At 47.6% G+C, this 27411-nt stretch overlaps 1 protein-coding gene across 1 annotated transcript in view; it reads right to left on the bottom strand.

The window, feature by feature from the left end:
- Positions 1 to 11032, bottom strand: part of CD44 (CD44 molecule (IN blood group)) — a 168289-nt gene extending 157257 nt beyond the window's left edge. The window contains exon 1 of the mRNA XM_069221838.1: positions 10706 to 11032. Coding sequence (XP_069077939.1) covers positions 10706 to 10772 — 67 coding nt within the window. The 5' untranslated portion in view covers positions 10773 to 11032. The remainder of the gene's footprint in view (positions 1 to 10705) is intronic.
- Positions 11033 to 27411: the final 16379 nt, after the last annotated feature.

Raw genomic sequence — 27411 nt, forward strand, 5'->3', positions numbered from 1 at the left:
TTAATATTCTTCCATTACTGCTGCATTCACTTGGGGACCAAACATCTAGGCAGGATGTGATTCTGATGTTGGTTTTATTACAACCACTTAATTAATTTCTTCATCAAATTCATAAAATACCTACACTGTCCTCACCTGAGTATGGGCATGGCCCAAGTAGACATGCCTCTATCAATAGGAAAGTTTCTACAAAATAAACTCCAACGAGACTTCATTGGCGGCCAGACAGTCACATTTCTTGTTTATCGTCGTAGAGAACCTAGGGCTGGCATCATCTCAGATCCTAGGGCTGGCATCATCTCAGATCCTAGCAGATCCTAGGGCTGGCATCATCTCAGATCCTAGGGCTGGCATCATCTCAGATCCTAGCAGATCCTAGGGCTGGCATCATCTCAGATCCTAGGGCTGGCATCATCTCAGATAACGTGACAGTTTTACTTCATGTTACTATATTTAGTGCCTCCCTAAAGTTCCTTGAGGCATCATGCCACGTCACTCAAGGAGCTATAAATAAATAGATCTATGCTGGTTAAACATCCTGATGCCCTCACAGAGGTACAGTATTTTAGTCCTATAGGGAGACATGTTTATTATCGCCCAGGCAGCTGTGGCAGACATTTCCTTCAAATACACAACAGAGAGACGTTCGCTTTACCCTCTACGTTTACACCCCAGTGGGGAGGGGTGTGTTCCACACCAGATTATCAGGATAACCATTAAATATGTAAACTACAGCTACTTAGATTCATGGAAATCGGTTCACACATATATTGGCACACCTAGGCAGCACTTAAGGATGCAATTAGTATTCATTAAAAGCATATTCAAGTGTGGGAGTCATTCATACAGCATGGATTTGCACTGATAAAGGTGTAATTGCACAGGTAGGGTATTGTTGTAAATCTGGTACTGGTGGGATGTGGGCATTTCAGGCTGGGACTCCTAGAATAAGACAGTGATGCTCACCAACTCAAAACGTTGATTGTACTCACAACATTTTTCAGATAGTTTCCCATCCAGAAGCCAGTTTTAGATGACAAACTCAATATGGCCTCACAGGTGAACGCAGCCAGCGCCTCCTGATTCTAGGCACTACGCATCCTCAGAAAAATCTTCAAATGGATCCCTGACAGTCACTGAAGCCCTGGTTACCAACAGACTAGACAACAGCAACTCAGTCTATGGCAGGATCTCCAGCCACCTCCTCCGTGGACTTCAAGCCATCCAGTATGCTGCAGTGAAGCTCATCCTGGACCTCCCACGGTGCCCACACGTCACACCTCAGTGCACTCCATCGGTTACGGAGTCACAAACGCTGTCAATTTAAACTTCTCATGCATGCATTCAAGGCACTACACAACGCTGGACCAGTATACCTCAGCGGCTGCTTGCACTTCAACCAACCTACCAGACACCTACACACCGCCTCACTCTTTCTCGCAGGCACACCCCGTATCCCCAAAAGCCGACCGGTTGGCCTACCCTTCTCCAACGTCACACCCAAAACTTGGAGCAGCCTCCCTCGACATATCAGGGTCTCCTTCTGGCTTCTTGAGATCCACAAGAGGCCGAAGACCTGCAGATGACCTACACACCTGCTCCAGCGCCTGGATACTCTTCAAGCGATGTGTTACGCTCTACAAATCTACATACCACAACAGATTTATTCCCATTGAAGGCAACAGAACATTGGGATTGACAATGATAAAGGGGAGGGAAATCCCCACCCCACCCAAACTAGTAGGGCTGGAATAGGAGGGGCATAAAGACAGGTGGTTCACCTGCACTGATACACTGTATTTAGTCTTTGAGTTATACACCTGCTACATTTCCGAACGTGTAAGTGATTACACATTGTGATTACTTCTAGGAAAGGGTGACAGGCAGCGTACATGGAAGCACCTGGAAGCCTTTGAAATTCAAAGAAAGACGAAGTTCGTAGGAGCAACTCTCTGACTTTCTGTGTGTATCAGGCCAAGTGGTTATAAAAGTATTTCATGTGGATATTTTGAAAATCTGGCATGAATCACCTGACAGAGCACAATTAATCAAATACTCTTCCAGTTTCCTCCATCTGAGTCTTCTAACTTCAGTCATAGGTACTCCCCTCCTGCTGGCCCCTTTCCCATGCAAGTCTAAACAACTTCAGGGCTCTGGCGAGAAGAACACTAAAAAACAAGCACTGGCAAAGCAAATAGGCCTTGCCTTTGGGAGCTACGGGCTTTGCCATTAGTTTTTTAGTTATGCTGCACAGATTCCCTGATGCATTGCAGCAGGCCAACAGAATTTTTTTAAAAAGCCTTTGATGTGGAGAGCAACGTTATATTGTAGGTGCACACACCATGTATGTGCACGCCTTCAAAATTACATGGCAGATTTTTTTCTTTATAGTTACCGATCCAACTTAAATCAGTAACTAAAACTAAATTAAAAAAGCAAAACATTTTGTTTAGAGTGGGTGGGATGAAGTGACAGGGGGTGGAAGCAACATGGGGGTGGGGGGTCAGGAGCAACACAGATGCCCGGATGAGGGCGGTAACACGGAGGAAATGGGTCGGGGAAAGAAGGCAACAGAGCTAGAGAGCAAACTGGAGCAGTTGGTGGGTGGGGGGGCAACTGGGCAAGACAGAACAACATGCAGTGAGCGGGGTAGAAGTACATGGGCAAGAATATTACTGGATGTTGGGGGGGGGAGTACATGAGGGCGACCGCAACATGGAGTGGGGTGGGAAAGGCGATAGAGAACAATGTGGAGTGCAGGGCACAGAAGCACAGCTGGAAAACACATGCACCACCAAAGATCGTGGAGTGCTTAGCCCCCCAAAAAGTAGTGCTTGCAAAGTAAGAAGTAGAAGCATAGAAGACAGAAAATCAAAAGAGATGGTAAAGAGGCTAAAACTACATGTGAGGGACAAACACAAGATTGACAAACAGGGGCACAAATAAGAAGCAGGCAAATAAGAGTGACAGGAAAGCCAACCAATGGAAAGCAGTGAAATGTAAAGCGTGAAGAATTAGGACAAACTAGGCACTATACTGTGTCATGAAAAATTCCCCAGTAAGTACAAGCAACACATCAGAAGCATCTCTCTAATGAAGGACTTCGCTGGCCCCAGAATCCAGGCTCAAGCAGGGAATCTGGATATGGAAATTTCCTTGCAGGCTCTGAAAAGACGGCGTTCACACCCTATATGTGTGAAGAGGGTCGCACTCCCCTCTGTGCGCCGCACGTGCTGCCCGGCTCTGTCCTAACACGTGAGGTCAGTTCCTCGTGGTCATTATCTGCTGGGCAGGGAGCTCCCGCGAAAATGAATCAGTGCAGCTGCCCACATACTCCTAAACTCGCCTCCTGTGGCTATGCTTCACGATCATTGGCTGAGATCGGTAGACAACTACCAATGAGAAGGGTGATGTACAGTACTTGTTAGTCACTTACACGGGTGTGAAAAGGGAACCCCTCGGTGCAGCACAAGTTATTATTATCACAGCTGCACGCGCATCTGTCAGGGCTCAGACACTCCCCCCCCCACCCCCCCCCCCACCCCACCCGTGGTCGGGTACCGCGGAGCTCGCAGGTGTTCAGACACCCCCCCGGGTCGGGTACCGCGGAGCTCGCAGCTGCACGCACATCTGTCAGGGCTCAGACACCCCCCGTGGTCGGGTACCGCGGAGCTCACAGCTGCACGCGCATCTGTCAGGGCTCAGACACCCCCCATGGTCGGGTACCGCGGAGCTCACAGATCCACGCGCATCTGTCAGGGCTCAGACACCCCCGTGGTCGGGTACCGCGGAGCTCACAGATCCACGCGCATCTGTCAGGGCTCAGACACTCCCCCCCCCCCACCCCACCCCACCCGTGGTCGGGTACCGGGGAGCTCGCAGCTGCACGCGCATCTGTCAGGGCTCAGACACCCCCCCCCCCCCCACCCTCCCATGGTCGGGTACCGCGGAGCTCGCAGCTGGACGCGCATCTGTCAGGGCTCAGACACCCCCCGGGTCGGGTACCGCGGAGCTCGCAGATCCACGCACATCTGTCAGGGCTCAGACACCGCCCATGGTCGGGTACCGCGGAGCTCACAGCTGCACGCGCATCTGTCAGGGCTCAGACACCCCCCCGGTCGGGTACCGCGGAGCTCACAGCTGGACGCGCATCTGTCAGGGCTCAGACACCCCCCCGGGTCGGGTACCGCGGAGCTCGCAGATCCACGCACATCTGTCAGGGCTCAGACACCCCCCCCGGTCGGGTACCGCGGAGCTCACAGCTGCACGCGCATCTGTCAGGGCTCAGACACCCCCCATGGTCGGGTACCGCGGAGCTCACAGATCCACGCGCATCTGTCAGGGCTCAGACACCGCCCATGGTCGGGTACCGCGGAGCTCGCAGATCCACGCACATCTGTCAGGGCTCAGACACCCCCTATGGTCGGGTACCGCGGAGCTCGCAGCTGCACGCGCATCTGTCAGGGCTCAGACACCCCCTATGGTCGGGTACCGGGGAGCTCGCAGCTGCACGCGCATCTGTCAGGGCTCAGACACCCCCCATGGTCGGGTACCGGGGAGCTCACAGATCCACGCGCATCTATCAGGGCTCAGACACCCCCTATGGTCGGGTACCGCGGAGCTCGCAGCTGCACGCGCATCTGTCAGGGCTCAGACACTCCCCATGGACGGGTACCGCGGAGCTCACAGGTGCTCAGACACCCCCCATGGTCGGGTACCGCGGAGCTCACAGATCCACGCGCATCTATCAGGGCTAAACCCCCCCACCCCCCATGGTCGGGTACCGCGGACCTCGCAACCAGGAGCCGCGGAGCTCGCAGCTGCGCGCGCATCTGTCTGGGCTCAGACACCCCCCATGGTCGGGTACCGGGGAGCTCACAGGTGCTCAGGCACCCCCCGTGGTCGGGTACCGCGGAGCTCGCAGCTGCACGCGCATCTGTCAGGGCTCAGACACCCCCATGGTCGGGTACCGCGGAGCTCGCAACCAGGAGCCGCGGAGCTCGCAGCTGCGCGCGCATCTGTCAGGGCTCAGACACCCCCCATGGTCGGGTACCGGGGAGCTCGCAACCAGGAGCGGACCAGCGGAACTCACGCCCATGTAACACTAAACTCGCACCAATATGCTCTTTAATTTACTCATCATATTTCACATGGGTGTCCTGACCTCCATCAGCACACATTGGACAGAACATGACATTACACCCGCATCCAACACAGCTCAGGTGCTGCAAACAGTTATGTGTCACGAAGTTCACAACAGCACTGTCCGCCGCCTCACAATGCACGCTCTCGTGCAAGAGAGCACGTTCGGATGGAACTCAGAGCACACGTCCGGCACAGACCGAATATGAAATGACCTGACTATTAAAGGGCCTCGCTATCCACAGCTGTGTACCACGCGTGTATATGTGCCGAGCAATGGCCGTGCAAACCGACAGAGAGATATGTTGCCCGTGCCACGGTTCATCAGTGATTTCACACTCACCCAGTAGAGAGACAGCCTTGTGTTCTTTGCTAGGTAGGATACATCTCCATAAACCGACTTAAAGTTTATAAAAGTTTCTCTGGACATTTAAAAAGCTGTACAATATCATTCTAAGGGGCATCTTTGTACTATGCAAAGGCCAAGAAAGAGCACTGAAAGAAACATAGAGAATCTCTAATATCAGCAACTATGGGGGTGTTCGGTACTTACACCTCTCATCAGTAAACAGCAGGACTGTTGACTATTTGTAACCGGAGACTTCTCACAGCCCACCCTTCCTAGTGATTGACGGGCTCACAACTCAACAGTACCTAAAAGGCCTTCTATCCTTGCCCAGTCGGTAACCTGTGCTCCTTTAAATTGTTCTTATTTGCAGGGTTAAGAAATGTTAGCAGTGTGATACAAAGCGTGCTACAAACAAACTAATAATCACTAAAGGGACCATCCAGTGATGTGGAATACATTTATCTTAAGCCCAGCCTCGAATGGCCAACCATCCCCAGCAATGGGTATTCGTGCACCTTTGTTTGATGATGTCACCTGGGGCTGATACATAGTGTGAAGCTGTTTACCTGATAGTCCCTTTCATGCAATGCGTCACCTAGCCTGGTATCAGAGAAGTTACATCCCTGGCCGCTTCAATTCATAAACTTTCCAAGCCCCACAAAACTTTCTAACCTGGACTAACTACCCAATAAACTTTTCTTTTTTCATTATGTCACCTAATAATATCGAGGGTTTATTCATAAACTTTCCAAGCCCCACACAACTTTTTTTCAATCGACTAACTAGCCCAAAAACTTTTCGTTTCTTTGCTCATTATTGTTACGCAATAATATATAAGGGTTTATTCATAAATATATTTAAAAGTCCAGAGAGTGAAAAAGAAACCAATCTAGATGTCTTTCTACTATCTGGAATAACTAACAATTATCAACAGTAAAGATTCCAGAACGTGTCTTTGTTTATTGGCTTTTTGGTTTGATTTTGGATTCCAGAAAGCCCCTTTGTTTGATTGGAGCTGTTGGGTTAAGGATTCCAGAAAGTCCCCTTGTTCCATCATGGTTGATTGTTATTTGTGTTCCAGAAGGACCTTTGCTTGCTGCTCATTGGGTTGGGGTTTCCAGATTGCTCCCTTTTGTGCTGATGACTGGTTGTGATTTGGAACCCAGAATGCACCCTTGTTTGAGAATGTGTAGAAAGCTCTTGGGTTCTAGAATATCCCTTTAACCATTTACTCTTGGTCAGAATTTGGATTTACGTATGCCCCTTAGTTAGCTAATATCCAATTGGTTTTGGTTCCAGAATGTCCTTTTGTTTGAGGATGTTCTGGTAGGGTTTGGATTCCAGTTTGCCCCTTTCTTTGATGGTTGGGTGTCTGACTGGTTACTGGATTCCTGATTGTCCCTTTGGTTGATAATGCCTGGCTCAGTCTTTGTTTCAAGAATGCCCTTTTGCTTGCTGATGCACAGTTCGCTTTGGTACGATGATGCCAATTTAGGTTTTCCTTTGCAGGATGCCCCTGTGCTGGATGATGTCCAGTTGGGTTGTGGAATCGAGGATATGACTTTGATTATTGGTGTTTGACTGGGTTTTCAGGCTCTGGAATGCCGCTTTAATGTAGTGTTTATGAGCCAAGCAAGTCCCTTTGTTTGATGATGTCTAGCTCTGTAAGGATTCCATAATGTCCCTTTGGTTAATGACAAGTGGTGCAGTTTTGTGTTCCAGAGCTAACATTTGCCTAATCATGTCTGATTATGTAGTGGATTCCATAATGTCCCTTTGGTTGAAGATAAGTGGTGGAGTTTCGCATTCCAGAACGGCCATTTGCTTGAAGATGTCCAGTTGTGTTGCCGCTTTCATAACGTGCCATAAGTGGTGGAGTTCCGCATTCCAGAGCGTCCATTTGTTCAATCACTTCTGGTTGTGTTACGCATTCCATAATGTCGCTTTGGTTGATAATAAGTGGTGGAGTTCCGTGTTCCAGAACGTCCATCTGTTTGATCATGTCCGGTTGTATTGCGGATTCCATAAAGTCCCTTTGGTTGATGATAAGAGGTGGAGTTTCGCCTATTTTTTGAAGATGTCCTGTTGAGTTGCGGATTTCATAGTGTCCCATTAGTGGTGGAGTTCCATGCGCCGAAATGTCCATTTGTTCGATGATATCGGTTGTCTTGCGGATTACATAATGTCGCTTTGGTTGATAATAAGTGGTGGAGTTCCGTGTTCCAGAACGTCCATCTGTTTGATCATGTCCGGTTGTGTTGCGGATTCCATAAAGTCCCTTTGGTTGATGATAAGAGGTGGAGTTTCGCCCATTTTTGGAAGCTGTCCGGTTGGGTTGCTGATTTCAAAGTGCTTCACTAGTGGTGAAGATCCATGCTCCAGAACGTCCATTTGTTAGATGATGTCCGGTTGTGCTGTGGGTTACACAATGTCCCTTTGGTTGATGATAAGAGGTGGAGTTTCATCCATTTTTTGAAGATGTCCGTTTGGGTTGCGGATTTCATAGTGCTCCATTAGCGGTGGAGCTCCCTGTGTATGATGTTGTCTGGTTAAGTTGTGGAATTGAGATTGCCCCTTTGCTTTTTAATCTTTAAATAGGTTTTTGGATTCGGTAAGGTCATTCTGGTTGGTGATGCCTGGTTGGGTCTGTGATTCAAGCACACCCCCTTTGTTTAATGACATCTGGTTGGGTTTCGAAACCTACTGTGCCAACATTTACTGCGAGGCCCCATAAAATAGAAACCAATTTTATTTCATTTCTTTTTTTTTATCTTTCATCAAGGTTACACAAGGTGCAAGTGAATCCCGATGAAAGCTAGGATGCTACATGGTCCCTGCCAGCCCTGAAGCTCGCTACGCCCCTCACGCTCATGCAGAATTCCTTCACTTATCTTTCAGAATGTGTATTCAAGAACTAGCTCAAACAAACTTCCAATGAAGAAGGGGTGAAACTTCCAGGGCTGGTCAGCAATATGCAGAACCTTCCCATGATAGCGGTGTTCCACTCGCACAGAGCCATGGGATTATGTGGTAGGAGAAAGCCAAATTATGCAGCAGGTTGAGTAAATTATGCGGCAAGAAAATGAGAATGATGTGGCATAATGCTAACCATTTTGTAATAGTGTTACATCATTATTTCATCATTTTTAAACTTGATAACACTGTCTAGGCATTGGTTGCCCCTGATTTGTAACTATTTGACACCCAAATATAGCGGTAAGCAACAGAAAGGTGACCGGCCTAGCTTTCCAAAGGGCCTTCCACTGCGCGGCAACTCCTGTCACTGCATTCTTAGTGATTTCTTAACCGTTTGAGCTAGAAAAACTTTTTTGTTAACATCTGCAATTATGTGGCACATGATGGATTACGAGGCGAATGCGGCAAATCTATAATTATGCGAAAACAGACGCATAATCGCATAATTCCAGTGGCCCTGGCCCACAACCCTTTGTTACGGTGTTTCAACTGAACAAAGATAACAACAGAGATGCGAAGCCCTTCTGAGCCACGCCCCTTTTGAAGAATGTTTCTAAGTAAAGACTCAGGAAGCTGCCTTAGTATAGAGGCGGCATCACTTTAATGTGGGCGCAGATATCTCAGAGATTCTCAACAATTAGAGACACGAGTGGGTGGCACAGGACATCACTTTCACATACGTGCTTGCAAGGCGTTGAGTCCCAGGGCGCCGGCGAGAGAGAGGTAAATTGCACAAGCCCTGTCCCACCCATACCTGATCATTTAGGAATAGGGGTGTGGTAACTGCGCATTAATAAACACCGGCCTGCCCATTGAAATGATTACCGGAAGCCCGTGCCCCTGTACAGCCCTGGTAAAGTCTGATGAAATGGTGAGATGCGGAGCACATGAAGCGCTGTGAGGCGCTCAGACCTCGCCTCTCGGCTCAAGGACACGGATCAGGTAGCATTTAATGGCTCCCAGCACAAGCCTGCAGGCACCATGCATCACAGTAGGTCTCTGTTCTAGGGATAAACTTGAATCAGAGTGCAGCCTCGTGCTCTGCTACTGTGCACGAGGTGCGCGAGTGTGTGCGCGCGCACAGATTTATACACGTATATAACTGGGCAAGCCTATGTGTAGCACACTGTGCACATCTGCCTGTGTAAACAAATGTGCATGCGACTCTCACAAGTGCATGTACTTGTGTTCACCAGTGTTACACGTATGTGTGAGCAAGTATGTGCGTTCACGGCTGGCTGTATGTAGGTGCGCACATCTGTGTGGGGTGTGTTCTCGCGCGTGCACGCGTCTACTCTGCCCGCTCACAGGTTGGAGTGGGAGAGCACGTGCAGGTTTAACGAGTGCACACGTGTAGGTTGTTTCTTCAAACAACACAATCTATGATGTGATCAACACACAATTCACAAGACACCACCGAGAGCCCTTCCTAGGGAAAGTGCAGGGCGTCCCCCATGTGTAGTAACAAAACCCTCACTGAACCCTGTGCTGCACACTTCAGGCTGCTGCAGTGACCCACGTCAGGAACCCCCTCTTCTGCGGGCACGTGCACCATCCTTGAAGTCCAGATATCACTTGCACCCCAAATACCCAGGAGACAGCAGTATTGTTCGTTTTAATGCACAACAAAAGCTCTGCAGCCAGTCAACCGCTCCGGCAGAACTAGCGGGAAATAGCTGACCTTGGACGGGAAGCAGGGGCCCACAGGAGAAACCCCCACCTTTGTCTGTTCAGCCTGGGTGGCCACACATCGAGCTCGACAACTAGCAACTTCTGCGTACTTTCCTCGGGGCACAAAATGTTAGTGCCACGCGCCCCCATCTGTGCGTAAAAACGCCGCACTTTTCAACTTTCTGTGGAAGTCCCGCGCCACAGCATCCTGTTTAAAGCACACATCTGCTGTCTGCAGCCCCACACCCCCGAACAGACATCTTTCACCCTCCAGCATTTAACCGGAGGGGGAGTGGAGGGGGTGCTCTTGTGAGTGTACACACTGGCACAGTTGCCAGACTTTAAGTTTTTGAACATATTCGAAGACACAAAATTTGAATAACGTAAAAACGTGCGACCTGCGTGTTCTACCCCATTTCTCAAAGCGTATTCCACGTTTGCAAAATGTACGACCGAAGCACCCTCAAGCAGGGTGCAAGTCACGCCACGAAAAGCGGCCGAATCGCCCAAACCACGGCACCCGCAAACTCTGCGCGCAAGGATCCCGCGAGAAGTTCCACAACTTACTTGTGTGAGCCTCGCAAAACGTCAGCAGGCATAATCCGAAAGTAAGGGTCAGCACGACGAGGGCCATTGTGGCTGTGGGCTGAGTTCCCCCCTCTGCACCCCCAGGCGCAATCCGGGACACAGGAAAGGAATCCGGGTGCTAGAGCGGCGTCCGCGAGCGCACACGCCAAGCCAGGGTTTTATTCAAAGGAACTTGAGGCAGGGACATAAGTTAGAGCGGCTGAGTCAAAGTCACACCCAGGCTGGGGAGAGAGAGACAGGGAGGAGGGAGTGAGGGAGGAAAGGTCCGTCCTCCTAAGTAGATGGGTAGCTGTGAGTTTACTCCGTGTGCCACTCTTGGCTGAAGAAGGCAGTGCCACATTAAACGCACGTACATTTTGCCACCTTAATGGCACGTGTCCCCCTACGGAATGTGCCCCCCTGCGGATTTTGCCTACTCAGTCACCTCTGTGCTCTCGTAGTTTAAGGAATGGACAGGAAATGAGGCGCCCGGGGATACAGTTACATGCCCAGGGTCACACCAGCTGGTCAAGTTGCCAAACAGGGATTGGAATCTCAGTCTCCCGGAGCCTCAGTCTTCATCACATTCACTCCTCTTCCTCACAACCAAAGCGGACTCAAAGTTCGGGGAGTTGCAATTGTTGGCCCAGGGAGATCGGCACACAGGGGAGGGGCTGCTGCCTCTCTTTACATGATAACTTGTTTTATTGTATAGAGGTTCATATCACACGCCTGCGCTTCTAGGCGCTGCAGTTGATAAGTTACTATTACCGAATGCCCCCTACTTATCTATCGACCGCAGAAGTCACTAGGGACTGATGCCTCACAGGTATTCAGACTCGCGGTGCCCAGATCACAGCTGATGTCAGCAGCGCGCGTTCACTCACACTCGCGCTACACACGATGCTGTTTTTTTAAATTGTAATTATATTAATTCTGGAGAATAACAGAGGTGTGTGCGCTCGCTGCAGCAGTTGCTGAACCAGCTCAGCTATCTTGCCAGCCCAGTACAGGCTTCCTTCCGAGATGTCCCTTGAAACAAGAAGTGCGGGTACCCAGGCTAGCCAGCGCCTGCTATCCCAGTCTGTGTGGGGAGGGCGAGGGAGGGGCCGGCGGGGGGAAGCATGTGTTTTATATTACGATCAGAGGCAGCCCGGAGACTCCTGGGTACAGCTGAAGTATTACAGCGTGTCTCCTTTACAATCCCGCCATTGTAATCCAAGCCCTGGGCCCAGTGAGACCGCTTCTGGATGGAAGGATCCGCACGTGAGGCCAGAGTGCATGCACTAACTGTGCACCGGTGCACACACGAGGTAACAGGCCCTTTGCACCGGGCTTGTGTGCACTGGTGCACACACGCGGTAACAGGCCCTTTGCACCAGGCTTCTGGCCTGCGCAGTAGGAAGTGATGAAGTGCAAATTATTAAAACATAAACATTCTTGCACGATAGAGGAAAGTGACAGTGAAAGAACTGTGAAAAGGTACACGAGGCATATTTTGCAAATAATGTTTTACAGTGCATCAACGTTTTTTTTAAGAAGGACAACAGTTTCATAAATAATATTTGTTTTGTTAAAATCATGACGCAGACTATTTTTTGCAAAATTGACGTCACAGTGGTCGGTTTAAACCGAGGAAAGCGATTTTGCCCTAATCTCTGGTCCATCTTTAACGTTTCACATGCCGTATTTGTCCCGTTTCTCAGTTTTAGACAGTAAAACACGGAAGAGCCAGCATGTGAGTTTGCCTGGTACAAACATCTTTATCATAATCAGCAACAAAGTATTGATAAACCCATATATCAGCTAATTAATCCATATCTTCACATCAGAACACTCTTTGGAATGATCATATCCAGCCAAAACAGTAGATCCAATGAAGTTTATTGTAAGGTGCATGAATGGAACACGCAACACCAGCATGGCGTACAAAGATTAAGCTGACACGTGTTTCGCCCCCTAGTGGTACGTAAACCTGGGGCTTTCTCAAGGCTGAAAAAATACAAGATCAATTAGAAACATCCATCCTTCTGAAAAGGAGGCAGTGAAGAAAATATCTGGGTCCCACCCACGTGCTAAAAGGTTAAAGAAAAAAGCCGACTATCTCCAAAAATCAGTGTGTGAATTACCGTACATATATAGCACCACTAGCAGTATGAGAAATACGTGATTCGAAGAAACAGGTGCTTTGTAGATCAGCAAATCCTGTTTACTCTATTCCTCACCAGGCAGCCAGTGAAAATGGTGTAAGGGGGCACATGATGCATTTCTGCACGTATCTAATTTGGCCCATGGGATGGTCTGCTGTGAGTCCAACACCTGACATGACCTGTTTTACAGAGCATTTGTGAACTCAAGCTTGACTAAGGTGTAAAAAGTAAGGCCCAGATTTAAGAGGTCCTAGCGCCTCCTTCCACCACTTTACCATAATTTTTAATGACGCTAATGTGGCCTAACGAGGCAAAATTCTCCACGCCATATTTACAAAGTGGCGCAATCCATGCATTATGCCACTTTGTAACCCCTTGCACCACGTTATGCTTGCACCAGGCATAATGTATGCAAGGGCATTTTCACCAGTTAAAAGGCATAGTGGAACCTAAGAGATTCCACTGTGCCATTTATAGCAGCTCTTTTTAACGCCTTCACAGAGCAGGCGTTAAAATGGAACATACCATTGTTTTCAATGGGCCCCTATGTACTCTGCTGAAGGATTAGTGCCAAATTGTTGGCGCTAATCCTGCACAGTACATCAATAGCATCAAAAATGTTGACGCTATTGCCCCTACTCTGCACCATGGTGTGCTGTACATTAAATACGGCGCACACATTGTGGCAGTAGGGGGCGGTAAGGAGTGCAAGAAAAGTGGTGCTGCATTGGATAAGCACCTCTTTTCTTAAATTCGGCCCTAAATATTTTATAAACATAGAATGGAAACCACATTTACAGAATCATGACTGGTGACATTTTAGGTTTATAAAGTATATTTATGAATGTGGTAACCTCTCCAGAATTATAATATGCCTTTAGGTGGGTACCTCAGTGCCTACCTGGGGCATCCATCAAACACTACCTTTGGGATTGCAACTACGCGGCTGAAGTACCTGTTTTTGTTTGGTCCGACCAGATGAGAGTAATGTGATTTTCCTTTCCTGCAAGGGCGAGGGTAGGGAAACAAAAGTCTGCTCAGTGGGAGCATTTTTAAAAGTCCTGCCAGGTAGGAGCTGACTTAATTTCCCTGCCCACACTCTTGCTTGCAGGGAAACTACTATGTCCCCAGGGATGGGCTGCCTGGGATACAGTATATGAGCCGGCCCTGGGGATGGGGTCCACAAGGCCTTTTAAGGCTGGTGTCACATGTTCCCTCTGCTATATTTAAGTTATGGCCCTGGGGGATGGGCGTCCAGGGCCCATAGGTGGCTCAGGGAGGGAGGCTTTGTGCCCGTTCCCCTAATAATCATTTCAGCTCTAAGGGGTGGGACCCCACTGTCTATACAGGTTTGGGAAGGGGCTTCATGCCCCCTCCTATTTTAATAACAAATCGGCCCAGGGGGATTGGGGCTGGAGGGGGGCTGGGCTTGGCCTGGGGGGTGCGCACCCCCCCCCCCTTTTGATCATACTTCGATCCCACAAGATGGGGTCCCTGGAGCCTCGATAAGGCTCGGGGAGAGGGGAGGCCACCCCCTGTAGTTTACTATAGCTGCCCCTCCCTACCACGTCATGTGTTTTTTAAGCCAGAAACCAGCAGGAGTCTAGCTGGACTCGTGCAGGTTTTTCTTACAAAAAAAGTCTTGGGACCCTAGGGGGCATTTTTGGGACTTCCCCAAAGGGCCTATGTGGGCAGGGTAACCCTACCTTGCCCTCTTCTAATATTTTTTAAATTTAATTTCGGGACGGGGGCTTAGTCCCCACGTCCTTTAATGGCTACATTCTTCTTCATGGTACAGATGCTCACTCCTGTGGGAGCGTGTATTTTGTGGGAATGCATTGGCTCAAGGATAAAAAATCCCACTGGACCAATCAAAATGCTCTATTTTTCAAGACTGAATTCAAGGGACTCTCACATGAGTGCCTCGAACCCAACCATCCAGATATGTAAATATGTTTGATCCCTAATTAAAATAAATACTGAATGGATTTAAATCACAGAAAGCGGACTTTGTTTCCTGTCAAATTTGGTGTAATTCAGTTTAGTAGTTTTTGCAATATCTCTTTTCAAAAACATCCATGGGAAATGCAAAGATATTTTGTATTTTGGGATCTCCTTTTTTCTTGGCCCCTGCTTGATGGATCACCCTGAAACATTCCAGCAAGGAGTTAAGGTCGATGAACGTTTTTTGGAAAGTTTTGTGAAGAGTCGTCAAACAGCATCAAAGCTATAAGCAAAGCAAAAAAGGTTCTTCCTATGGAAATGCAGAGCCAAGTATAATTATTCAACACCAAAATAACAACAATCCAATCAGTAGACTAGGAGTTATACATTTTTAATATTTTTAGTGCAATCTAGTGCCTAAAAGATGAAAGCACCAACTGCAGACATCTGGTCATGCAAGCCTGGGGCAAAGTCGAAAGTTATGGCCGACTGCGATGGAGCATGGTTCAGATACAAGAAGTAAATTGGGTCTGGGGGCTCAGAAGACATTTCAAAGGAAAAAGTCAGAGAAGGTAAACTTCACTGGGGCAAGGCAGCCGTCAGCGTCCAAGGAGGAGGCATCACCGTCAGAAGCCACTAGACGAAGTTGCAGTAAAGATTTTTTGTATTGGGACTTAGGGGCTCATTATGTGTTCGGGGGGCGGTTTACACTGTCCTCTGAACTTCCGATGGGGAGGTTGCGGCCATACAGGCTACCTCCCCGCGAGCCCCATTAAGAGTTTCCTACTAGGTCAGAGAGCGGGAACTTGAGTTGCCACCCACTGGCCTAGCTGGAAACAGCCTACAGCATTGCCTCTGACTCGTAATCGAATCGGCGGCAACGCTGTAGAGCGCAGGGTGCACCAGCACCCTCGCAATATTCACTGTCTGCAAAGCTGACAGTGAACATTGCGAGGGTGCTGTGCAGGGGGGGCCCTGCACCCGTTCTCCAGCATTTTCATGGCGGTGATACTGCCATGAAACCGCTGTCGGAGAAGCGGGTTGTAACCCCCAGGGCAGCGCTGCCCTGGCGGATTAGGACCGCCACCATCTCCAGACCGCCGGGATCTCTGATCCTGCAGAGCTGGCAGTTCCCTGGCGGGCAGACCGTCAGGGTTGTGCTGAGGCACTCGGACCACTGTATTAGAGGCGGCCCGACTGCCATACGCGAGGCCCCTAGTCTCTTTTTTGGAAGTCGAAGATCTGCAGCAGGATGTATCTGACGAGGACTTCAGGATGCCTAATACCCTTCTAGAGAGGAGATGCTAAACAGAGTTTGTGGGAGCTACTGCCAAGCCAGGCCGACCAACAATGGACCTTGGACAGATTAGTGAGCAGGTAAGTACCTGTCTCCTCTCAGTTCTCAGACTGGCTTTAGACAGAAAAGTTTTGGCAGGTTCGTACCTTTAGCTCCACTTTCAAGGGTCCAAGGTAGGGGGCACCACAGGGGGGGGTCAGGAACCTTTTCTGGATGGTTCTAAGTGCCCTTTAAAAGTTGATGGAGCTTTTTTTTGTCCCTGTAGCTCTGAACAGGAGGCTAGCAAACAACCAGTTTGAGTCACTGTGTCTCTCTGGTGTTCCTGGGTCCAGGCAGGTCTCCAGGTATAGGGCAGTCCTCTAAGAGCACAGTGCAGGCTTCAGGCAGCAGGGAAGTCCTCTTGGTGCAGCAGATCATTACTCTGAAGTACATAGCAAGTTTCAGGCAGCACAGCAGTTCTCTGAGAGTCTTTTGCAGGTAAAGAAGTGAACTGAAGAGTGGGTCTGAGAGTCCTACTTTTATACTTGGTGCCAGTTTTACATTGGAAGAAACTTCTAGAGAATTACCCCTACAGTCATCCTGGAATTACCTGCCTCCCTGACTAGGCTCCACTGGGTCTGGGATCAAAAAAGGCTAGTGTGATTTTCTTTGCATGTGCACTGAGGCAGCTCTTTTGAAATGTAAGGGGGGCTATGAATAGGGCACCTTCTCCAATTCTATCAACATCCTAGTGCATCCTGCCAACACCTAGTCCCCTCTTGTATGACTGTCTTGGAGGAATACTCAAAGGCCAACTGCACCTAGTCATGCAACCCAGGATACAGGCTGCAGGCACCAAATGGTTAGGGCAAGAAGGTACCGACATTCTAAAAGTGGCATTTTCAGAATTGTGGTTTAAATTCTAACTTTATCATTAAAGATGCTTTTAAATTAAAATTCTTTAGACACCAAAACATGATATTTCTAAATATTCGCAAACAAAAGTTATCACTAATTAAATGTAATAGGGTAACTCACTGTTATCCTATGGGTGAGGTAGATCTCACAGCAGTGGAAATGAATATGCAAGTTGTTCACTAACAGGACCAGTGAAACTTAAAAGCACATGCTTAACTTTTTAACCACAACACACCCTGTCCTTTGGGCTGCTTAGGTCCTACCCTAGGCTTGACTTAACTGTATTAAAAAGGGAGTTTTAGGCTTGGGGAAAAGGTTTATTTTGGCAAGTCGACTTGGCAATTTTAAACTGCTCACACTTTGCAATGGCAGGACTGAGACAAGTTTTAGTGGGTACTTAAGTATGTGGCACAATAAGTACTGCAAGTCCACTAGAAGCATTTAATTTATTGGCCCTGGGCATATGGTATACCACTTTACTAGGGACTTATAAGGAAATTAAAAATCCCAATCAGGTATAAGTCAAGTTCACCCTGTTTTAGGGTGTGAGCACAAGCACTTTAGTACTAGTTAGTAGCGCACCAAGTTCTAAGTCCAACAAAAGTGAATTCAACAAACCAGGAGGGGCGAAGGTAAAAAGTTTTGGGGAAGACCACCCTGAAGCTGACAGGTAAAGCAAGCGTAACACTAGGGGCCAGATGTAGGTAATTGCGATTCGCAAAATCAGACGCAGAACGGTGTCTCAGACAACGTCTGCGATTCGCTATGGGGTCGCAAAGACCCACCTCATTAATATTAATGAGGTGGGTCGCATTTTGCGACCCCATAGCGAGTCCCTGCACTCAAAGGGATGGTGGCTTCCTGAAGACAGCAGACCTCCATGTCTGTGACTGCTTTTTAAATAAAGCAGTTTTTTTTTTATTTTGCAGCCCGTTTTCCTTAAAGGAAAACGAGTTGCAAAATAAAAAACATACCAAAACCATCCATACCATCTGCTCTGAAAAAACATTTTGGGCAACATTCACAAAGGGGAAGGGGTCCTATGGGGACCCCTTCCCTTTAGCGAATGGGTTACCACCAGTGTGACACCGGTGGTAACTGCATTCACGGTCACAAAGCAATTTAGCATAGCGATGCGAGTCGCAAATAGGAAGGGGGCACCCCTTCCTATTTGCGAGTCGCATTCACAATTTGCAAGTCGGTACCGACTCGCACATTGTGAATGTGCATTGCGATGGGCATTTTGCATGGCGCAAACTGCGAGTTTCGCAGTTTGCACCATGCAAAATGCTTGCTACATCTGGCCCTTAATCCCCTAAATTATGGGAATGACATTGGCGTAATTTAAATTTCAGGTAGGTCTGTTTACAGCACCTTCTGTGATACGAAGTAGAAAAATAACACAAGCCAGCCCACTACTAAACAGGTAACTAAACAAGTTAAGTACATGTCTAAATCCTGCAGTCAGCTATGCAGTTTCCAGTTCCCACAATGATTATGTGATTCTCATATTTGCTCAGTGTGGACAGTACTGAGTCCAGTTTCTGCAATGATAGTGACAGTGAGATGGATAGAGCCTGGCTTCCTTCTGGCAAATTATAAAAGTCATAAACACACGAAGAAAACATTTTAGACTTTCAGGCTCATAGGTGCACTCAGCCAAAGAAACACAAATACAGTATAGGGACACACAATACCCCACAGTGGCGCATTATTAGGTAAGCAGGCACACAGACAAGCACACGCACACACACACACGTGTACACGCACTCGCCCACGTTCAGTAATGCACAGAGACAAGCATATAAACTAGCACTGTTTACAAATCTGAAGAAAGATGGAGCCAGTGTTAAGAAGAAAATGAAAACTAATGGATTCAGAGCTTTTAAAAGAACTTTGAAGTCTCGAAAGCATTTTATGTGTTTATGTTCAATTTGTGGAAGTTCACGTTTTCTTCTGTGAAGTGAAAATTACCAGAGATACCTTCAGTCTTGGCAGCAGGAAGCAGAGTAGATTATCCCTGGGCGTTTGAACACTGAAAGGAAATAAACTCACAGACATTGGGCCCATCTAAATAACCTTTCTGTTCTTCTGCGTTTTAGGAAGGTCAGGACATGTTTAAGAATGTGGTATAAACATTACCCACTATGTTGTTAATTCTGGCCTGCCTCTCCATCACCTAAACCTGAATTATGAGTGAGTCCTGAGCCTCGTAGACCCATAAAATGCCTCTGTGATAAAGGTCCTGGGGTGAGGCCACTAGGCACTGAGGTCTCCCCTGCAGTGAGTGATTCCCCCAAGCTGACCACTAGGACGCAGCAATTTAGTTCCAAGAGTCGGGGGTTGTGAGGATGAGGTGGGCAGAGCAGCTATGACATCATTATTCAGCATTGTTTGGTTGTTGTTCTGAAACCGGCATTAAAAAACGCTCTGTACAGGTCAGATGAGCCCCCTCGATTGTCCACTGTAGGCTGACAGGCTGGCAGTAGGGTGAGGTGCTTCATACCAGAGCGGCGCCACGGCTCGAGTGAGAAGCCTGGACTTTGTCTGCTCCGCAAGTCCTGAAGACGGACCTGACCTTATGGCAATGCCCTTAGCCTAAGGGATGGATCTACCGCCTGAGGCTAGAGTGCTTACATCAGTAACCTGAGGGCGATGGACTAGGACACATGGAGCCTCAGCAAGCCTGAGCCAAATAAGCATGCCCCCAGCATTGCAAACAGCCTAACCTCGATGAACATATGGCCGGGTATCGCCGAGGCCTCTTACCACCAAACACCACTCACCCCTCCCCCCTCCCCAAACCTATTTTAAAATCCAGACACACTTCCCTTGGGGTCGTAAACCCCTGGTCGTATTTTACTTTCTTCCTGTGGTCGCTGGGGCCCTGATCCGGTCGGCGAGCACCAGCAAGAGACGTGCTCACCGACCGCGGCCGCCTTTTCGAGGCCGACCTCGTGACATCATTCCTACAGCCAATCGGCTGCGACTTTGTAACAGGGTGGGGGCCGGGGACCCTGTCTCTCCCCGACCCTGACCCCCACTCTCCCCGGTCCGGCACCGCCGCCATAAGTGGTGCCCCCCTTATTGGGGTGGCCCCGTGCAAATGTCTTCGTCGCTTATAGGCTGCCCTGCTGGACAACATAAACATTTTTCAACAGCACCCATGGCAACCTTAAATTCTTAGATTCATCCTGAAAATAGTGAGCCTGCATCCTGATAGAAGCGGCTGCTATTGGACCACCACTATACATACTGTAATCACCGTGAGTAATGACAGCATCCTCGAGCATCACTCCAGATGGTACTTTTTTCCCAGAAATATCAGAGGCTATTAGTTGTTACAGAAGAAACTATGGGAACGATTCCCTACACATTATTTAAATATGGCTTTATAAGGTTTTTGATGGGCATTTTTAAATTGGGCCATGCAGTATCTTGCTGAAACATGTTTTGAATCTGATGAGCTTTCGAATATTCGACCTATAATTTTAATCCCGATTGTTTGTAAAGAAGCTCATTCCTCTACTGAGAGTCCAACAGTAATTATTTTTATGCCAACTCGACTTCCTATTTTTTTTTAATTGCATTTAATTTAAAACTGTGTTTAAGTCACCTCTTGACTTTTCATCCAGATCTCCTGCATGGTAAAGTATTGCAGGTTTTATTTCTTTAGCGCCTGGAAACCTAATCCTCTCACCTCTTTCCCCCTACAAAGCTTCTGCAAACATTACTTCTGAAACGTCTTAACTATGACTCCTCACACTAGACTGGCCTTCACATGTGCTTGACTGACCACTTGAAATTATTTAAATTTCCTGTGTTTATCTGCTCTTGTTCCTCTCCCTTTATTCTTATACCACTCCTCTGGGGGTGACAATGTTCCTTGTATGGTGCACAGGTGTGTTCACCCACCCTGAGCATGCAGCTGCTTGTGAATCTGGTATCCTGACTTTTATTTTTGCCCAGACATCATGCTAACATGTGTGCAGAGGTCTAGGCTTGTCTTTGACAATTGGAGGTTCCAGACACATCCTGTGACCTGAAGGGGTGCACCAGTTGTCTTCATAGCAGGCATTGGGCTACTCTCCCTGTCTTGGGTGTAGCACACATAGCGGTGGTGTCAGTATACTGTGTTTTATATTTTTTATTTTATTTATTTTTGTGATTTTATATAGTGTGGAATATAGTGTGGACATGGCCTGTAGGTATCAGAGCACTTTAAAATAAAGTCAGAACTCATCAATAACAAATAGAAAGCATACATGTACATTAAGGTGATGTGGTTGCCTGGATAGCCTCACCCAGGAGGTACAGCCCTTCCTACGTAGTCATAAAAACAGAGCAATGAAAAGCAGGTGGTACAGTACCACGTGAGGTTCATTAATAGTGTGTGCAAGTTGAGGGTGGTGTGTGATTGGATGGAGCATGAGGAGGTAGGAGGGATTTTAGCGCAGGTGGTGTTCTTCAAAGGGAGGAGTTGACGTGGTCAGGCGGAGGCACGGCAGGAGGGAGTTCCAGATACTTGTGGCACATTCAGAAGAGGATTGGTTCATGTATCGCTACTGCCTGAACGTAAGCGGTTCAAGGAGGAGGAATTGAGAGATTCTTGAATCTCAGTTAGCGAGTTAAATTTTCAGTTTCTCAGAGAGGCGCAAGGGTAAAGTGAAAAGTTTTCACTTTAAATTGAGTTTCCACCTCTATGGGAAGCCACCAAAGGGAGTGTAGAATCACATTTTTTGTATAGTGAGCAAGACCTCTTTTTCTGTCAGTGAGAGTGTATCCTACTTGTCCCTAATATTATGTGGAATTCAGAACTTTGCTCTCACATCCCATGTGTATGTCATGTGTGCACGTACAGTGAGCCTGTGATACATGTGTGGTAGAAGGAGTCTGTGTGTGTGTATGTTGTGTGTTTTGTATACGTCTGATTACTGAATCCCCTGGGTTAACATAGCACATGGTGAAAGGTGAGGATGACTGAATCCCCAGGCAGTGTAGGTGTGTGTGGGTGGGTGTGTGCATGAGTGTGCGTGTGTGTGTCATGCGTGTGTTAGAGTATACGTCTGACTACCAAATCCCCTGGGTTAGCATAGCACAAGGTAAAGGCTGAGGACAGCTACTTCCCCAAACCGTGGCAATGGATTGCCGGCATTCTTCTGCCTGGAGAGTGGACATCCAGACACTAAGGTGAGGAGAATGGAGACAGGGTTACCTTTAGAAGTTCCATGAAGACTAGTTCTTTCTGAGCACTGCCATTTGGTGATTGGTAGGAGTGAAGGGTGGGAATGCAGTTTCCGTCACTGGGGAAGTATCTAAGCCACATCTGCCCTTTTATCTGCTCCTGATTACTGATTCAGAAAGGCTGATGAGAGCCATTGGCAGGAACTCACACTTTAGTGTGCCTCCGTGATCATTCCTCCTGCTTGGACACAGCCTGAGAAGTACCTGCTCAGAGAAGCATCACTTTACACAAACACTGAGGGGCATATTTAAGAGCCCCTAGCACCACTTTTGCGCCGCCATAGCGTAATTTTTTATGCTAAGGCAGCGTTAAAGTGGCTTTTTCCACACGCCATATTTACAAAATGCGCAATGCATGCATTGCACCACTTTGTAAACCCCTTGTGCCTCATTATGCCTGCACCAGGCATTATGTATGCAAGAGGGGTACGAAAAAATGGCTGAATGAACTCTAAAAAGATTTTTAGCAGGCGTTAACACGAGGCTCCCATTGTTTTCAATGGGCTTCTAGGTGCTTTGCAGGATTAGCGTCATCATTTTTTACACTATTCTGGCAAAGCACCAAACTAGCGTCAAAAATGTTGACGCAAGTTCCCTAAATACTGTCATGGTGTGCCGTATGTTAAATACGGTGCACACATGGTGGCAATAGGGGGGCGCTAAGAGGTGCAATGAAAGTGGCGCTTGCAGTGGGTGCATCGCCACTTTTCTTAAATATGCCCCTGAGTCTGGAGAGCAGCTTGAGAAGAATAATAAGGGCCTGATTTAGATAATAGTGGATGGGTTACTCCGTCACAACGATGACGGATATCCCGTCCGCCAAAATCTAAATCCCAATTGTTTCCTATGGGATTTAGATTTTGGTGGATGGGATGTCCGTCACCGCTGTGACTGAGTAACCCATCCACTATTATCTAAACCAGGCCCTAAGTTCTACTTGACTAAGGAAAGGAGTGCTCCATAGTGTACTTATAGGGACATGATGTAATCAGGACTGATGTCTTCTAGTGCCTAGAAGCCTGCCTAATGCCTAGAAGCCAGCCTGCTGCGAGAGGGAAGGAGTGTGTGTGGTGGGCATACTGAGAGACCGTTCAGGAGGAGAAAACGTGCTCCTGGCAAGGGGAACATCCAGAAAGAGCGAACTAAGCCAGGACCGTGTCTTCCAGTCTCCCAGTTTGTTTGCACAATTCTCACTGAGAACTGCTTCACCAAATTAAATCTGCTGATAGCTGCTGTGGGTTGTGAGCTGCTGGTGGTGCTGCTGGGCCCGATGCTAGAAAGAAGACTTGCCACCACTCAGTGGGGTCTGGTCAGCCCGGGAGGCTGTAACTACATGTTGCTTAAGAGGCAGGGCGGGAGCACATTGCCTTGACTTCTCAGCACCCAGTTCACTTATGATGTATTTTAGTAAATGCAGTGCATGGTAACACTTACTTCTATTAAACAATCTTTGTTTTCACCATGGTTGGTGCAACCATTTCTGAGTATCTCTAGATTAAGCTCATATTTCAGGATAATTGTTCTTCATCAGTAGAGAGTAACACAGACAGAGATGCTGGAAATCCTGCTCAACAATCTTTTCAGGTGACAGTCCTGCTCCTTGAGCGCAGGTGAAACTCACAGAGCTCGTCACTTCAACCAGGTCAAAGGTGCCTTAACAAACAAAAACAGGGCAGGAGCACACTGCCTTGACATCCCAGCACCCAGTTCACCCAGATGCTTTCTGGTAAATGCAGTGCATGGTAGCATTTCCTTCCATTAAACAATCTTTTGTTTTCACCATGTTTCTGCTGAGGGTAGCCAGGCAGCCAAGAAGTGGACATGTGCTGGAGAAGCCGAGCTGTCACTGCCAGACCTGCTCGGCTGTGATCATCCAACAACACCTTTTGTTGGTGCTGAGTGGAGCCGGGTGACCTAAAAGGCCAAAACCGCTCGACAAGCTATGACCCCTGGACCTGCCGCGCTCCAGTCATCCATCATTGTGTGCCAATGAAAAGCTGTCATGAGGACGGAAGGTATGGGCTTCTCCAGCACACCTGACCTATGGTGTCACCACATGGGCACTGCAATGCTTCAGCTGTGACAAGAGCAAAATACTGAGATGTGCTCTGAGGAGGCTGGACACAAGGACCTTAGACATAGAGCCTGATTTAGACTTTGGCAGACGGCCCATAATTTAGTAATTACTCCATTCCCATGGTGGAGAGGCTGCCAACCTAATTTATAAATCACCACCAAGCAAGCAGTCATGTATAAAGGCATTGGCAGGAACCGCCCTCCCGGCTTCTACTGTTTGCTATGGGGCTGCATTGGAAGGACGCGGCCCTGTAGCAAGCAGTATTCGTTATCTTTTAAAAAGAAAAAAGTACTGCTCCGCTTGTTATGGGAGTCTTCTCCCAATGCGGGGGGAGCATTATAATGTTTTTACTGTTCTTTATCACCAGGTTTTACCTGGCAGCCAGAAATACTAAAAATGACTACGTGCCTACCCATCCAAATTGGGTGGGGGAGGGGCTTGTAGCCTTGTAGCCATTTCTCCTATGGCCCTTTCTCCCCAGGGCCGTCGGAGACGTTTGGCCACAGCGGACACAGAGTAGTCTCAGATGAAGCCAAACTTAAGTTTGGCGGGCGGACAACTATATTGACAGGGAGGGAACTCCGTCACCGTTGCGACAGAATACCCTCTCCGCCAATATATAAACCACACCATTAATGCGCAACTTAAACCTGGATTTCGAACTATTGCTGACTTGTGCCTCTTAGCACCAGGGTGTCAAACAGAGATCTAAGCTACAACTGTGCCCAATTCGTTCCTTTACCACAGATTACAGGGGAGGGTAACTGCTGGGGTCACCCTGGAGGGGAGAAAATACTGCATGTGAAATTAACCAAGGATACAACCTTGTCCTGGCTAACCTAGTTGCATTGTGTATTATTCAGTTTTGCTGGACATTAAATGATTGTGACTGTTGGCTGCTTGTTGAGATTGTGGACCTTGTCTAATCCCCCGATAACCCTTGCTACCCTGACAATCAAGTGCGAAAGGGCTGTACTTGCCCCAGTTGCAGAACTCTAGTAGGAACTATTCCCAGGTCACCAGTGGCAAACAACCTGAACCACCATGGTTGGGTCCCTCAAACGAGGTCTGACAGCACCCTACGTGTTTCAACTTCGCTATTTAGCAATTTCTTCTCAGTGTAAGTTCTATTTTCCTATGCATGGTATTCCAGCTTCTTAATTCTCTTACACCACAATAGCTGTTCTCTCATGTCTCATCTCTTATCAGTCTCAGTCTTTGAGGCCTAAAGATTGGGGTGGAGGGTAATGCTTCTTCTAAGGCGCAAGCAGTTCTCCTACAGTGTTTGGTTTCACTGTTTAGCCAATAAAGTTGGAAATGTATACCATGAAGTGCACTCTTACCATCATGTTTTCTCCAAAATGTCCTTGAGATGAAGAAACCTCATCCACTTGCTCCTCACCACCTCTTGTGAGCGTGGATTCAGAGTCGGTCTGGCAGCAGAAGAGGTTTCTGTTTTTGTTACTTAGCTCACCCTTGAACGAAAGAACCAGTTAGTGTCATTCTTGATGTGCCTTTCTCATGGAACTTAGCACATAGAGAGTAGTGATAAATCAAGTATTTAGTTTCACATCAGTTAGCAATTGTCATATGATGTGCGACTTTGATAGCTACAACTTCAGATGGATGCAAAATAGTACATTTAACATGACAAGAACAGTAGCCCTATTCAAAATGAATGAATGTGTTCAGCAGACCTGTGCTTGAATCTCCTAAGTGTTTTATTAGATCTATTCGGGCATCCCACAGCTTCTTTCATAGGTCCATGCAGGTATCAACTTGATGCATCAAGAGTCACTCAATGGTTCAATAGATCTTCAAAGCATTCTCCTGATGCTGCTAAGGATCTCTGCAGGCATCTCCTAGATGTTGCATCAGATCTATACAGGCATCCCCTAGTCCCCTCAATAGGTCCATGCAGGTATCACCTTGATAGATCAAGAGTCTCTCAATGGTCTTTGTAGCATTCACTTGATGCTGCTAAGGGTCTCTGCAGGCATCTTTTAGATGATGCATCAGCTCAATGTAGGCATCCTCTAGTTCCCTAAACAGGTCCATGCAGTTATCACCCTGGTGGATCAAGAGTCTCTCAATAGAATCACTTGATGCTGGTAAGAGTTATGCAGGCATCTTTTAGATGATGCATGAGCTCTATGTTGGCATCCTCTAGTTCCCTCAACAGGTCCAAGCATGTATCACCGTGATGGATCATGAGTCTCTCAATGGTTCAAGAGGTCTTTGCATGCATTCACTAGATGGTGCAAAGGGTCTATGTGGGTGTCTTCTGCTGAGTCAGGTCTATGCACATATGCTTCAGTTGGCCCAGTAGATTGATGCAAGTGTTGCCACATCCCACAGATGTAATGCAAATCCAACTCACCTAAGCAGGTGTTTCAATAGATACACCACCAGTCAATTCAGACTGGTCACTGGTGATATGTGCTTCAATTCTGGCATGTCATGAGCGAGTGCATCACTTATATGGCACTGTTGTTTTAGCATATCTAAGGAGATGATGCTTAAATGATCCAACATGACTATCCAGGCATGCCATTGAGGCTCAAACAATTCTTTGTATAAATACCATGAAGATTCCAACAGATCTAAGCATCTGACTCATATTTTCCAGTAGGTCGATGCATATGTGCCTCAGATACTGCAAGTGGTCGATACAGATGTGCTGTAGCAAGTCTGAACTATCGTCTTATACTTGTTCAAACACAGCTATGCAGTTGTAACAAACGTCAATATGCAGATGTGCCGTGCTTGCTTCAACTGGACTAACCCCATGGTATAATCCTGCTCAAACAGGTCTATGCAGATGTGCCAAAAGATGCAAAAAATTCTATCCAGATGTCTCTTAGATGTGCACATATTCCAACAGATCCGTGCAGACAGCACATAAAACTCCATTAGGCTACGCAAATATATCTTAGATGCCCAAATATTTCAACAGAGACATATCTCATGAATTTTTCCAACAAGTCTATCCAGATGTGTTGGAAATGCTCAAACATGGCTTCACAAGTGACACACAGATGCTCCAACAGATGCTGAAAGTTGTATTATGTATACCAGAGCTGTCCAGGTGTGTCAT

This window comes from Pleurodeles waltl, chromosome 3_1, assembly GCF_031143425.1.
Source record: "Pleurodeles waltl isolate 20211129_DDA chromosome 3_1, aPleWal1.hap1.20221129, whole genome shotgun sequence".
Classification (NCBI taxonomy): domain Eukaryota; kingdom Metazoa; phylum Chordata; class Amphibia; order Caudata; family Salamandridae; genus Pleurodeles; species Pleurodeles waltl.